The 15,539-nt window shown below is 48.7% G+C and overlaps 1 protein-coding gene across 1 annotated transcript; it reads right to left on the bottom strand.

The window, feature by feature from the left end:
* Nucleotides 1-3,173: 3,173 nt before the first annotated feature.
* Nucleotides 3,174-5,309, bottom strand: NR0B2 (nuclear receptor subfamily 0 group B member 2). The gene is made up of 2 exons (XM_069578915.1): nucleotides 4,708-5,309; nucleotides 3,174-3,762 (listed from the first exon to the last, which is right to left on the bottom strand). Exons 1-2 carry the CDS (start codon nucleotides 5,246-5,248, stop codon nucleotides 3,521-3,523), a joined length of 783 nt encoding a protein of 260 aa, XP_069435016.1. The 5' UTR covers nucleotides 5,249-5,309; the 3' UTR covers nucleotides 3,174-3,520.
* Between the last annotated feature and the right edge of the window lie 10,230 nt (nucleotides 5,310-15,539).

Here is a 15,539-nt window from a genome sequence, read left to right as displayed (position 1 = left end):
GTCTGGTACAAGTGGACATAGAGAAAGATGTTGAAAATGGCAGGAAAGGATGGATGGATAGTGGGCACTGGCTTTGCTGGCATCATAGGTTCTAGGCTATGTGACTGTTTCAAGGCCAGGGAGTGTCGGCACAGGGCACAGGACATGTCAGCAACCTGATAGCTTAATAAGCAATAATGATTTGGCTAATGACGGTAGAAATAATGATGATAATCAAATCACCTGAGGCCGACCCAGAGCCATACCCATTCTCCTGCTTCCTAGTGAGTCATCCCTGGCTGGGCCTGAGGATAGGAATCAGACTGAGAGACAGTAAACAGTGGCTGAGCTGGCTCTAGACAGTCTGATCTTGGCCATGACTCACTCCAGCCTGTGCTGGTGGCCGGAGCCTGGCCTCCACAGTCACACAGTTCAAATCCCAGCACAGAGGGTGATCACTGCAGACCCTGAGTAAGTTGTAGACCCTGTCTAAGCCTGTTACTTCCTCTACTCTCTCTGAGTGATGCGACATTACTCCTGCTCTTAAGAAATTGATAGTGAAGGCACAGTGCCCCACCTTCAGAAACCCTGCAGTCTCATGGAGAGAGAATTACTGCCTTTATCAAACTGTATCATAATTTACTTCCCTAGTTTTTCTCTCTCTTTATGTTCATCTAGAAGGCTTGGTTAAGGTACAAGGAGTGTGACTCAAGAGACACAGACAAAAAATAGACAGAAGTGTGGCTCCCCAATCATGTGGAGGGGTAGGAAAGAAATTTGCAAAGGAACAAGGTAGGCTAGTAAAGAAAGCTATTTGGATGATGGAAACATTAGGTAAATTGAGGGAAATGGCTGGGGTGGATAGCAGAGAAGAGCACTGTCTAATGGCTGCTCAGCATTGGAGTGGGGGGGGGCGTGGTAGTGGGTGAGAGGCAGGAAGAACTCAGCCTGAGAGTTCAGAGAGGTGCCACAGTAATCTACTGGGGATGCTTAGTGAAGGGACATAAGAGACAGAATGGCCCCAGACCCCTGAACCTGCTGGAACTGGCTCCCATGGGGAGACGAGCCTCTCCTCTCTCTTCATTGGCTGTGGCGTGCAGGAGCCTTAGCTGGGGCACGTGAACTCTTGGTTCCCCAGCCTGGGAGCGAATCCATGCCCCCTGCAGTGAAGCACAGAATCTTAACCACTGGGAAACCAGGGAAGTCCCCAAGGTGTATGCTCTTGAAAGGGTTGCCTCATCCATCTTCCAGGTGAGATGAGCCCAAGGGGTGGGAGGGGGGCAGAGCTGGGAGGGGTGCCTGGGGCTGAGGTCTGCCTGGGGCTGAGGTCTGGGTCTGGGGTTCTGGTGGAGGGGAGGAGGGTGGAGCGATGTAGGGCTTGCTCCTGGTCTCTAGAGGATGTCTCTATTTAAGGATTATGATTAGTCCTGGCTGGGGGTGGTTGTTGAGCAGGACATGGCCTTTCTGACAGTGGATGTTGGGGTCACCATGGGAAAAGGGAGTGACTGAGGCCCTAATGCTGTTCAGAGCAGTTTGACCTGGACTTGTAGCTTCTGGGTAGACCTTGGAGGTGAGCGGTCTCCCTGTGCTGGGGGCCACTGATCTTTTTACCGTGACACAGAAGATGGTGAGCATGCCCTGGTGTGTCCCGTTCGTTTGCAGAATTGGCGTAGGTGTGAACATCTGGCTTGGGCACGTCTCTCCTTTCCCTGAACGTGTTTGCCGTGTGTCACTGGGTGAGTGTATCTGGGCCGTGCATTTCTGTGATGTGTGCGCTGATGGAAGGTCTGTTTTGTGGGTCAATGTAGGCAACGTCTGAGTTGTTCAGCTTGGTGTGCGTGTAGGCCTGAGTTTCGCATGTGTCTTCACTGGGGGGGTCTGAGCCGTGAGTTTCGGCCTCATTCCGGTGTCTTGAGTGGTGAATGGGTGATTGGGTAAGGGACGGGGCACCCTTGCTGCTAGCACGGGGTGCCCATAATGGGTCCATGGCCCATTCGGTTGTGGTCTCTTTCCCTGGGGCCTTAGGGAGAGGTCTGAGTGATGACTCCTAGACTGTTGTCCCTGAGTGAATGACCTTTTGTGGAGTAATCATTAACTTGGCCCCCCGTGAGAAGAATCCAGACTGTGGTGGTGAGGGGGTGGGGACTGGTCAGGTCAGGCCTCATTGCTGGAGAAAGAGGGAGGCCAGAAAGGGGGGTCCTATAGGCGTGTGTTTTGCTATCACCCCCTCCTGCCCATCCTGCAGGTCATTGACCCTGACCTGGGTGATGTTCAAAATATTTAATGAACAGTGAGGCACAGACATTGACCAATCAGAATAGACACAAGCCATGTTCTGAGTGGAGCGGCCCTGGAAGCCATAGCTGTGCCAAGTGTTGCCTCTCTAGGTGCTGGACAGGAGGATGGGTACCAGGAGAAGGGCGAGCACTGAGGAGCAGTGGGAGGGAATGCAGGCGGCCTCCAGGCAGTGGCTGTGAGCCAGCTGCCTTGGAAGTGCGTTTCAGACTTCAATAGCTGGTGCGGCAGCTAAACCTCGGTCTGCCTTGGCTTCTAAGCAGCCACCAGGTCAGCCCTAACTGCCCTTGCCCTCTCCCATTAGGAGAACAGGGGACCACTCCCCTCTGTCTGCTGAAAGAATAGGGAAAGTTCAGTTCAATTCAGTCGCTCAGTCATGTCCGACTCTTTGTAACCCCATGGCCTGCAGCACGCCAGGTCTCCTGTCCATCACCAACTCCTGGAGTTTATTCAAACTCATGTCCATTGGGTCGGTGATGCCACAGGGGAAGTGAATGATCCCACACGACAGAGATTCCCGGAAACTTTCAATTTGGAAATGGGCTGCTTCATTTTCCTTATTGGTGACTCTCAGTGAGGTGAGAGGGAGGCTGGGGCAGAAGCAGAGGGAGGGATCAGCAGGGGATTTGAGGAACAGGGAGGGATACTCCTACCCCTTGATATAAGGGCAAGGATGTGTGGGGTCCTGAACTGATACTAACTCCTGGATCAGATCCATGTAAAATAAATCTCACTGCCAGAAATGAAATCAGCATCCCACCCTGAAAAATCAAAACTCCAGTTTCCTGAGTTCTGGCTTGTGTGTCACTTGTAGCTCCTTCCTCTTGGGCTCCTCTGGTGGGCTGGGGGACTCTGGAGATGAACCAGTCCCTTCCACGTGTACAAACTACACTGTCAGGTTCCAAGGGTGTCACACCTTTTATTACAAAAGCCAATAACTTAAGTCAGTTCCGTACAAAGTCAGTAGAACTCCTGGCCCAACAGCGGACACTTCTACCCTGCCCCAGGAGGGGAGAGGAGTCTTGGCCCAGAGGCTCTGGAACCACCAAGGGCTGGCCAGACAGCTGGAGCACTGTGTCCAAACTGAGGAGGGTCAAGGTGGGATGTGGCTGAGTGAGGGCCCACCTGATTGGGCTGGAGCCAGCTGCTCTGGGGAAGCCTCTGGGAGCACTGGGTCACCCAGGGGACAGCCAGGCCGAATCAGCGCTGCCAGCCTCCACCCAGGCCCTGCTTGGGCTGGAGCAGGTCAGCTCAGCAGAAGCATGTCTTCAAGGAGGTCCGCGATGTCAACGTCTCCAATGACGGGGCGAAGGAAGAGATCTCCAAGCAGGCTGGGTGGAATGGACTTGAGGGTGGAGGCCATGAGGAGGACACGCGCCAGGCGGCTTTGGCCTGCTGGGCACCAGGGCTCCAGGACCTCCCACAGCGCCTGGTGCGCCTCCTGCTGCAGGTGCCCAATGTGGGAGGAGGCGTAGAGACCTGGCACTTCTGCGGACAGAGAAGGCAAAGATGGCTGGTGAGTGGCCTACTCCAATACCACAGGGCAAGACTGGCCCAAGACCCAAGGCCACCAGCTTGGCGCCTTTGAGTCCCCATCACTACCTCCTTCATTTATTTATTTTTCACTTCATTTATCCATCCTTCATGGAGACGCAGGATAGAGCCATGGGTAAGACCCTGGGGGGCCTGGCTTTTAATCCCACACTGTCACTTATTAGCTGTGTGCCCTTGGGGAAATTTACTCAATCTCTGTGCCTTGGGTTCCTCGTTGATAAAACTGGGACAAATAATAGTACCCATCTCCTAGGCTTGTTATGAGATTTAAATGAGCTAGTGTATATAAAACCTTTAGAACTCGACCTAACATACAGTAAATGTAATGCGAGTGTTTGCTATTACTATAATGAATTACTCTGATCATGCATTCCTTGGGGGCATTTTGATGATTTCTCATCTAAGCGCCTTTCAGATCACAAAGAAGTCTTCCTCTATTTGTTGTCCTGGCTGAAATTTACGAAGACTCCTCCCTCTTCCCCCTCCCCACCCCCATTTTCATTTCTCTTCTCTACGTGGTCTTTCTGAAACCGCAGTTTCATCTTCAGAACTTCTCCATGCAGTCTGCTCATGAAGGCGTGACCGAGGCATAGTCTGCCCACCCTCCCCTCCCCTTCTGCCCTAAGGGTCAGGGAAATTTCTTAGCAGAGCAGTAAGGACTAGATTTTGACATCAGTAGACCTGAGTCCCCATTCTTTCTCTTCCCCCACCTGGCTATGTGACTTTTCGCAAGTCGCTTTGCCTCTCTGAGCTTGTTTTGCAAGATGGCTATTTGGAGATAATCAGGACCCAGAGGGATTTCAGTTGTTAAGTCCTTAGAATGCGTCTTTCCCTGGCTGAGCCCTGTCCCCCCTCATCCAGGAGTGTCTGGGATCTCACCAGGGTTGAAGAGGACAGTCCCTTTCAGGTAGGCATACTCCTTGGGGCCCAGCTCCAGACTCCAGAAGGACTCCAGGCAGCACTGTAGCCACTGCACCTCAGCTAGCGAGGGCTGGGGCCGATCGGGCCGCTGGCTGCTGCCTGCCCCGCTGCTGGGCTTCTCCAGCAGGATCTTCTTGAGTATGCTAGGCATCGGGACCTCGGCCACCTGGAAGGTCACAGTGTCTTGGGCCAACCCCAGCAGGAAGAGGGGCCCCCAGCAGCCCCGCAGCAGCTGCCGCCGATCCTGGGAGGGCAGCTGGCAGAAAGACGGCAGGTTCCTGAGGAAGGCCAGCGTCTTGGCCAGAACATCCAAGGCCTCCTGGCAGGTGCGATGGGGCGTACACAGCTGGACAGGCCGGTGCTGCCTGCACAGGCAGCGGCCGCGGGCTGGGGCCACGGAGGGCCAGTCCCTGACGCTGGGGCTCAGAAGTGTATACAGAATGGTCGGGCGGCCTGCAGCACCCTGGCACGGGCAGGACCCTGGCTGGCTGGAGCTCATGGTCGAGGATCTGCTTTGCCTTCCTGCTGGCTCTCCCACCCTCGGCTTGGTGCTGTGGGTGCTATTTATATCCCCAAATGGGGGAGGGAGGGGGGAACCGCCCAACAACCTTGACTCCAAAAGTCATGTTCATTGAAAAAAAAAAAAAAGAAACTCACACTGACCCTGGCAGGACCCAGGGGGAAGTGGTGGGGGAGGGAGACTTGGGAGCTCCACGTGGCCCCGATATCACTTCAGTCAATGAAGCAGCGGGTGCAGGGCACAGGGCCGCCTGCCCGCTGGCCCCGCTGCCCTTTATCAGATGATTCAAGTGGATAAACAGGGTCATTAACCCAGGCTGTACCAGGGCACCAAGGCCTCAGGTGCACAATCAGCAGGTGGCCGTGGCAGGTGTCCCTATTGGTGCCTGCAGGACTCGCGCTCAGCAGGGGAGCCAGCCCCAGAGCCGACGAGCCTTGAACGCAGGGCCCAACCTGGAAGCGCCTTATCACTTGCTTGTTTGCCTAACCTTGAGGCCCTGCTCCTGTTGTCAGTAAGGAACAGGCTGCAGGGAAGGGAGCCAGGATCCTGGGGCTGCTGGGAGGACTTTGCCTGGCTGTGCAGTCTGGAGGAAGGCCCCCTTCCTCTAACCCCAAGTTCTGGGTGGCGGAGAGGCCTGCAAAAATAAGGTCCTTAAGAACTCTTTCTCCCCAGCCTGGACCTCTTGAAGGGCCCTTGTCTGCTGAGAAGCCCTGGCAGAATGATGATGAAATACTACTGTTTATTGAGCACCTACTATGCGCCAGGCACTTTCCACTCTAATATTCAGAGCTTCCTTCTGAGGCAAAATGCTTGCTTTTTGAGACTCAAAGAAGTCAAGTGACTTGTCCAAGTTCACATCACTAAAAAGAGACAGAGCCTAGATCAGTCTGACTCCAAAATCCTTGCTTGTACCCCTGGACCCACTGGCCCAGTTGTGCAGCCAGAGCTGGTGACGACCTGGGCCCCCACCTCACTGTTGTAGACGTTGCCCACTTACGATCTGGACAGAAACGTTGCTTGGCCTCCAGCTGCATGGCTCCTCTGTCCCCAGGCAGCTGTCTCGGATGCTGGGGCCTGGGCAGTGAATGCTGGTGGCAAGGTCCTTGGCTATGTCAGGTTTGTGGACCTTGGCAAGGCCAGCTTGGCAAGCCTTCTGCTGACACACTGTTGGGCAACTGTCGCCACCCCTGACATCCTCTCCTGGCTCTCTGTCTTCCTAGTTGTGTGACTGTGGGCCAAACCCCAAATCTCTGTGGGCCTCAGAGCTTCACTCAGAATAGTGCCTGCCTGCAGGGCTATGCTGTGAGGACAAAGTGGTGTCAAATTCCAAGCAGTTTCTGGCATACTGGAGGAGGACTTTGTTCCCCCCTTCCCCTGACTAAGGAACTAAGGCAAATAGGCCCACAGATAGGCACGCATCTTTCATGCAATTAATCGCATAATAATCTTTTTTTAAAAAGCACAAGTAGATTTTGATAAATTATAATTAGGTTGATCACCTAGGTTTAATGTGAAACTAAGGACATCAATTTTATGGCCACACATACATATTAAAAAAGCCAGTCTAAGATGCTGGGCGAAGCCCTAGCAATGTGTTCACATGGTCATACAATTGTATAAAATTTGTGAAAGTGGACCTTTTCGGAAATCCCATAGTAATCTTAATTCTTGCGCTTATAAAGTTCATTTAATGCCCTTATATCTTCCTATGTCTTCACAGCATCCCCTGGAAGGAGAGTCTAGAGTTAGATGGGCTAGGTCTAAACCCTGCTTCAGCACTTGGCTGAGCGACCTGGGCACGTCACTTCGTGCTTCTGTGCCTCGGCTTCCTTACCTTTAAAAGGGCAGTAAGAAAAGCCACTCGTGAATATTGGTTTTATGGGGACTGAAACTCATATGATTTTGTAGGGCCTTCTTTAAGAGTAGAAAAATCAGTTGTGAAAGTGAACATTTAATAAATGAAAAAACAAGTTAGTACAATTTATAAACTAAAATAAGCTGACCAAAAATACAGACATCACAAACCCAGAAGAACACCAAAGTACTTTTACTGATGAAGTGCCTGGCAATAATTGCCAACATATTTTACGTGCACTCTTTACTCATCTCTTCACATGTTAGTGATATTTATTTTTAAGCCAATGCTAACACAGAAAAGTTGTTGGGACTTCCCTGGTGGTCCAGTGGTTAAGACTCTGCTTCCGCTGTAGGGGGCGTGAGTTCGATCCCTGCCAAGGAACTAAGATCCTGCCTGACACAGAAAGGTTGCAAGTATAGTACAGGGAACTTTTCTTACCTTGAATAATTTGAAAGTAAGTTGCCAACCTGAGCCCCAGCACCCCCAAATACTTTAGTGTGCAATTCCTACAAACAAGAACATTAAAAAAAAAAAGAACGTTTTCATATACTAGGTAAAAATCAACATAAGGAAACAGACATTGAATAAAGCCAGGAAATTAACATCTAATTTCATTGAATAACATCAGGAAATTAATACCTAATCTCTAGTTTTTACCTTTTAATAAGTTTCATCAAATGCTCCAGGGAAATCACTGTAGTGAAAGGACTCAGTCCAGAATCACACGTTGCAATTCTTCACCATGACACTTCAGCCTCTTGTTTAGCTGCTTAGTTGTGTCTGATTCTTTGCAACTCCATGGACTGTAGCCTGCCAGGCTCCTCTGTCCATTAGATCTCCAGGCAAGAACACTGGAGTGGGTTGCCGTGCCCTTCTCCAGGGGATCTTCCCGACCCAGGGATCGAACCTGCATCTCCTGCATTGCAGGTGGATTCTTTACTGCTGAGCCACCGAGGAAGCCCCACTTCAGCCTCTGTTGGTCAGGAAAACTTATCCTCAGTCTGTCCTCCCCTTTCACAATCTTGACACTTTTGAAGAGTTGTTATTTTGTAGCATGGTTTTCTATTGGGTTTTGTCCGTGGCTTTTTTGTGATTAGACTCAGGTTAGTATCCTACTAGGACTGTCCCTGGAAGTGATGCTGTGTTCTTGATACACCCTGATATATCAGGGAGGACCCATTTCCATTTGTCCCAGGGTTCACTTTGATTACTTGATTAAGGGGATTTCTGCTAGACTTTGTCATGTACCAGTTACTCTTTTCCTCTTTGTAATGAATCAGTATTTGTTGGGGAAGTACTTTGAAACTAGATTGGTCATAACTTTCCTTCCAAGGAGTGTCTTTTAATTTCATGGCTGCAATCACCATGTGCAGTGATTTTGGAGCCCAGAAAAGTGAAGTCAGCCACTGTTTCCACTGTTTCCCCATCTATTTCTCATGAAGTGATGGGACTGGATGCCATGATCTTTGTTTTCTGAATGTTGAGCTTTAAGTCAACTTTTTCACTCTCCTCTTTCACTTTCATCAAGAGGCTCTTTAGTTCTTCACTTTCTGCCATAAGGGTGGTGTCATCTGCATATCTGAGGTTATTGATATTTCTCCTGGCAATCTAGATTCCAGCTTGTGCTTCTTCCAGCCCAGCGTTTCTCATGATGTACTCTGCATATAACTTAAATAAGCAGGGTGACAATATACAGCCTTGACAGACTCCTTTTCCTATTTGGAACCAGTCTGTTGTTCCATGTCCAGTTCTAACTGTTGCTTCCCGACCTGCATACAGATTTCTCAAGAGGCAGGTTAGGTGGTCTGGTATTCCCATCTCTTTGAGAATTTTCCACAGTTTATTGTGATCCACACAGTCAAAGGCTTTGGCATAGTCAATAAAGCAGAAATAGATGTTTTTCTGGAACTCTCTTGCTTTTTCGATGATCCAGCGGATGTTGGCAATTTGATCTATGGTTCCTCTGCCTTTTCGAAAACCAGCTTGAACATCTGGAAGTTCACGGTTCAAGTATTGCTGAAGCCTGGCTTGGAGAATTTTGAGCATTACTTTACTAGCGTGTGAGATGAGTGCAATTGTGCAGGATCAAACCCAGGCCCCCTACAGTGGAGGCATGGAGTCTTAACCACTGGACCACCAGGGAGGTCCCAGGACCTCCTATGATGAGGAGAGAGAGACAGCCCCACTCCCAGTAGCTCCAAGAGGGGAGCCAGGATGCCTGCATAGGTGGCGGGGGGGGGGCGGGTGGGAGCGCTACCTTGAGCAGTGGGGCTGAAGAGCTTGAATCTGAAAGGCTTTTGGGAGGAAAAGTTCATGACAGCACTCTCCCATCTGTGCAGTACTGTCTGGTTTGCAGGGTGCCTTCACAGCAGTTACCTCAGTTAATCCTCATGTGACAACGGGACGAAGCTGTTACTATCCAAGCAGGGACAACGATCATCATCACGGTTACCAGGGACACTGAGCGCCCACTGCCCAGGTCAGGCACTGGGCTGGGCACCATTCGGAAATTAAGGCATACTCTGCAGTCCTATGACCAGGGTGCACATGTTTGCTCTCGTTCTGTACAGAGGACTCAGACTACTTGACGGTACAGCTGGGAGACCCGGGGCAGCAGAGGGCCGGGTTAAGGGCTGGAACTGCGAAGTAGAGAGTGAGGACTAGGTGCCTTTGCATGCTCTGAATGCGTCCTGCAACTCTGTGCCTCCAAGCTGTTCCCCGTGCCTGGGCTGTGTTTCCATTACCCTGTCTCCTTGGTAAGCTCCTGGGTCACTCTTTATGGTCTAGCTCAGGCTTCACGGGTTTTCCCTCTCTGCCTCTTTGGAAGAATAAATTGTTTCCTCCCTTAGATCCCCGCGGCCGTCTAGTCCTAATGGAGCACTTAGTGGGTGATGTAATCACCCATTTACCTGCTGCTGGTGGTGTTCAAATGTAGATGGGGTCAGAGACCAATAGGGGAGGTTGACTTATCACCAAGAGTCTTTCCTGGGCAATGTTTATTATTTCAGTGAATTAGCAGGATCCAAGATCAGGCCTTGGTCTCCCAGGACGTAGTTACATCAAATAAGAACCTGGGTCTGAATTCTAAAATCAGAATGCCAATTCAGGGAGGTAGAACTCTAAGACCTCTGGAGTCAGGCTGCATGGGGTTGAATCTTGGCTCTTCCCTTTCAGCTGTGTGGCCCTGGGCACATGACTTCACTTCTCTGTCCCTGTTTTCTCTCCACTAAATGGAGCACTGAAGTGAAGTGAAGTGAAGTGAAAGTCGCTCGGTCATGTCCAACTCTTTGCGACCCCATGGACTATACAGTTCATAGAATTCTCCAGGCCAGAATACTGGAGTGGATAGCTTTTCTCTTCTCCAGGGGATCTTCCCAATCCAGGGATTGAACCCAGGTCTCCTGCATTGTAGGTGGATTCTTTACCAACTGAGCTACCAGGGAAGCCTTAAAGAGAACATTATGTTAGATCAAATAATGTTGATAAAGCATTTGGCACAGTACTGGGTGCTCAATAAATTTTAACAATAAATTTTAAAATTTGTAAAATAAACTTTACCAATATTTATTGATAAGTTTTATAATGAAAATCAATAGTATCAGGCAAAGACCATTTATTCATTCCTCAAATATTTATTGAGGTTCTACCATGTCTGAGGCTCTGTGCTGAACGCTCGGATAAATCAGACAGGTTCTGTCTTTCATGAAGTTTATATTCCAGGGAGAGGGAATGGATGTAGAACCAACATTTCTTAATTGTGTATTTCAACTGTGGCAAGTAATTACAGAGGATCAGTGAAAATCATGGAGATAGAGACAATCTGTCTATTAGGGTCACTTTCCTGGTAGCTCAGATGGTAAAGAATCTGCCTGCAATGCGGGAGACCTGGGTTCGATCCCTGGGTTGGGAAGATCCCCTGGAGAAGGACATGGCAACCCACTCCAGTGTTCTTGCCTGGAGTATCCCCAGTGGACAGAGGAGCCTGGCAGACTACAGTCCATGGGGTCTCAAAGAGTCAGACACGATTGAGCAACTAAGCACAAAATTTCACAGACGGAGTGGCATTTGGGTTGAGACCTGATAGGTAAAAAGGAGTTGCTGGCAAAGGCCTTGGAATTAGCACAGGGCATCTGAGGAAGTGAAAGCAGCCAGTGACGAGAGATTCTGGTGTGTGAAGGAGCGTGTGAGACAAGATGAGGCTGGCCAGGTAGGCAGGGCCCTGATGTTGCTGCTTCTCAAAGGCCGTGGTTGGGAGCTTGGAATTTATCCTGAATACAGTGGTGATCCATGAAGGGCTACTTTCAGGCAAGGGAGTAACAAGACCTGGCTTATCCTTAAGAGTAATTGCTCTGGCTTCTCAACTCAATTCAGTTGCTCAGTCGTGTCAAACTCTTTGCAACTCCATAGACTGCAGCACGCCAGGCTTCCCTGTCTATCACCAACTCCCGGAGTTCACCCAAACTCATGTTCATCAGGTCGGTGATGCCATCCAACCATCTTATCCTCTGTCATCCCCTTCTCCTCCTGTCTTCAATCTTTCCCAGCATCCGGGTCTTTTCAAATAAGTCAGTTATTCACATCAGGTGGCCAAAGTATTGGAGTTTCAGGTTCAGCATCAGTCCTTCCAATGAATATTCAGGACTGATTTCCTTTAGGATTGACTGGTTTGATCTCCTTGCAGTCCAAGGGACTCTCAAGAGCCTCCAACACCACAGTTCAAAAGCATCAATTCTTCAGGACTCAGTTTTCTCAGCTTTCTTATGGTCCAACTCTCACATCCATACATGACCACTGGAAAACCCATAGCTTTGACTAGATGGACCTTTGTTGGCAAAGTAATGTCTCTGCTTCTTAATATGCTATCTAGGTTGGTCATAGCTTTCCTTCCAAGGAGCAAGCGTCTTTTAATTTCATGGCTGCAGTCACCATCGGCAGTGATTTTGGAGCCCCCCCAAATGAAGTCTCTCACTGTTTCCATCGTTTCCCCATCTATTTGCCATGAATTGATGGGACCTCATGCCATGATCTTAGTTTTCTGAATGTTGAATTTTAAGCCAACTCTTTCACTCTCCTTTTTCACTTTCATCAAGAGGCTCTTTAGTTCTTCTTTGCTTTCTGCCATAAGGGTGCTGTCATCTGTGTATCAGGTTATTCACATTTCTCATGCAATCTTGATTCCAGCTTGGGCTTCATCCAGCCAGGCATTTCGCATGATGTACTCTGCATATGTTAAATAAGCAGGTGGCAATATATAGCCTTGATGTACTCCTTTCCTGAGTTAGAACCAGTCTGTTGTTCCATGTCTGGTTCTAACTGTTGCTTCTTGACCTGTATACAGATTTCTCAGGAGACAGGTAAAGTGAAGTGAAGTGAAGTCGCTCAGTCGTGTCCGACTCTTTGCGACCCCATGGACTGTAGTCTACCAGGCTCCTCTTGTCCATGGGATTTTCCAGGCAATAGTCCTGGAGTGGATTGCCATTTCCTTCTCCAGGGGATCTTCCCAACCCAGGGATCGAACCTGGGTCTCCCGCATTGTAAACAGACGCTGGCTGGATGAACCACTGCTGAGTTTTCTAAATTTGTTGGCATATTAAGTGCAGCACTTTAACAGCATCATCCTTTAGGATTTGAAATAGTTCCAAACTGGTTCCAAACTGGGATTGACTACAAAGTGACAAAAAAGGAAGTAAGGAGACCAGCGAGGAAGTTGGATATAGTAGATGTCAAGCAAGAGACGATGCTGGTTTAGACTAGTAATAGCATCTTGCTTCACACAGCAAGGTGAGAAAGAGAATCAGGATGTATTTTGGAGGGAGAGCTAACAGGACTTACTAATGGATCAGACTCAGACACGACTGAGCGATTGAACTGAACTGAACTGAATGGACTAGATGAGGTCAGATTTTGACTGGTCAAAATTGGTGGATGAGTAAGTTTGGGTTTTTGCAAATCGGTGCTTGAAGGGGCCATTTAGTTTAATGGGGAAGATGTTGGGAAGAATTAATTTGTGTGTTTGGGAGCATCAGTATTGGCCATGTTGGTTTTTAAAAATAATAATTCTTGAAAATAATAATAAAGAGTTCAGATTTCAAATTGTCTCATAAAGTTATAAAACTTCTTACTGTGGTAAAATACACCTAAGATTGCATTTGCCATTTTAGCCATTTTTAAGTGTACAGTTCACTGGCATTAAGCACACTTACGTTGTTATGCAACCATCCCCAGCACCCATCACCAGCCACGTGAGTTTTGCGATATTAGCTAGTCAACCCAAGTGCAATGCAGGAGACTCGGGTTCAGTCCCTGGGTCAGGAAGATCCCCTGAAGAAGGAAATGGCAACCCACTCCAGTATTCTTGCCTGGGAAATCCCATGAAGGGAGGAGCCTGGCGGGCTACAGCCCATGGGGTTGCAAGAGTCAGACCCGATTTAGCAACTGAACAACAACAATAAGGGAAAAAAAACTGTAAAACCCAAGTGGGGTTGTCCAGGAGCTCAGGATTGATATGGGCCAGAGGCATCATGAGATCACCTATAATCATGAGATCATCTGCTATAATAAGCTATTACAGACTGCGTGGCTTAAACAACAGAAATTTATTTTCTTATAATTCTGAAGGGTAGAAGTCCAAGATCAAGGTGTTGGCAGGTTTGTTTTCTCCAGAAGCTTCTCTCTTTGGCTTGCTGATGGCTGCCTCATACAGCCTTTCCTCAGCTTGCTTAGGAGTCTCTGTGGTGTCTTCCTCTTCCAGTAAGGACACTAGTCATATTGGATTAGGGCCCCGTCCTTATGAATTCTCTTAACCTTAATTACCTCTTTAAATAGCCCTATCACTAAAAATAGTCACATTGGGAGTTAGAGTGTCAACATAAAAATTTGGGGAGGGGGATGAAATTCCATCCATAAGAGAAGCCTATGGGAAAAAATTGCTTCCAGAAAGTGGAAGGGGTCAACTGTGTCAAATGCAGCTGAGAAGGTGAGTAAGATAATAGTGGTCTACTGGCTTTGGCAATAAATAGGTCATTGTAACCTTGGTCAGAGTATTAAGAAAAGACTAATTAGGGCTTCCCTGGTGGCTCAGTGGTAAAGAATCCTCTTGCCAATGCAGAAGACATGGGTTCTATCCTTGGTCCCAGAGGATCCCACATGCCATGGAGCAACTAAGTCTGGGTACCGTGAATACTGAGCCTGGGTGCGAGAACCTGGCATCTGCAACTCGAGAGTGGGGAAACGAAACTACTGAGCCACAGGCTACAACTACTGAGCCCACACGCCCTACAGTCCGTGTTCTGCAAGGAGAAGCTCATGCACCGCCACTAGAGAGTAGCCCCTGCTCTCCACAACTAGAGAAAAGCCCACTCAGCAAAGCAGATCTGGTCCAGCCAAAATTAAATAAAATACCATATGGAAAAGAAATCATCATTCATTCAGTCGCTCAGTCGTGTCCGATGGTTGGCGACGCCATGAATCGCAGCACGCCAGGCCTCCCTGTCCACCACCAACTCCCGGAGTTCACTCAGACTCACGTCCATCAAGTCAGTGATGCCATCCAGCCATCTCATCCTCTGTTGTCCCCTTCTCCTCCTGCCCCCAGTCCCTCCCAGCATCACAGTCTTTTCCAATGAGTCAACATCTCACATGACGTGGCCAAATTACTAGAGTTTCAGCTTTAGCATCATTCATTCCAAAGAAATCCCAGGGTTGATCTCCTTCAGAATGGACTGGTTGGATCTCCTTGCAGTCCAAGGGACTCTCAAGAGTCTTCTCCAACACCACAGTTCAAAAGCATCAATTCTTCGGCACTCAGCTTTCTTCACAATCCAATTCTTATATCCATACATTACAACTGGAAAAACCATAGCCTTGACTAGACGGCCCTTTGTTATCAAAGTAATGTCTCTGCTTTTTAACATGCTATCTAGGTTGGTCATAACTTTTCTTCCAAGGAGTAAGCATCTTTTAATTTCATGGCTGCAGTCACCATCTGCAGTGATTCTGGAGCCCCCCAAAATAAAGTCTGACACTGTTTCCACTGTTTCCCCATCTATTTCCCATGAAGGAATGGGACTGGATGCCATGATCTTCGTTTTCTGAATGTTGAGCTTTAAGTCAACTTTTTCACTCTCGACTTTCACCTTCATCAAGAGGCTTTTTAGTTCCTTTTCACTTTCTGCCATAAGGGTGGTGTCATCTGCATATCTGAGGTTATTGATATTTCTCCTGGCAATCCTGATTCCAGCTTGTGCTTCTTCCAGCCCAGCGTTTCTCATGATGTACTCTGCATATAACTTAAATAAGCAGGGTGACAATATACAGCCTTGACAGACTCCTCTTCCTATTTGGAACCAGTCTGTTGTTCCATGTCCAGTTCTAACTGTTGCCCCCTGACCTGCATACAGGTTTCTCAAGAGG

Source organism: Ovis canadensis, chromosome 2 (genome assembly GCF_042477335.2).
Source record: "Ovis canadensis isolate MfBH-ARS-UI-01 breed Bighorn chromosome 2, ARS-UI_OviCan_v2, whole genome shotgun sequence".
Lineage (NCBI taxonomy): Eukaryota > Metazoa > Chordata > Mammalia > Artiodactyla > Bovidae > Ovis > Ovis canadensis.
The sequence above is the reverse complement of the archived record's forward strand: the minus strand, read 5'-3'. Positions and strand labels throughout refer to the sequence as shown.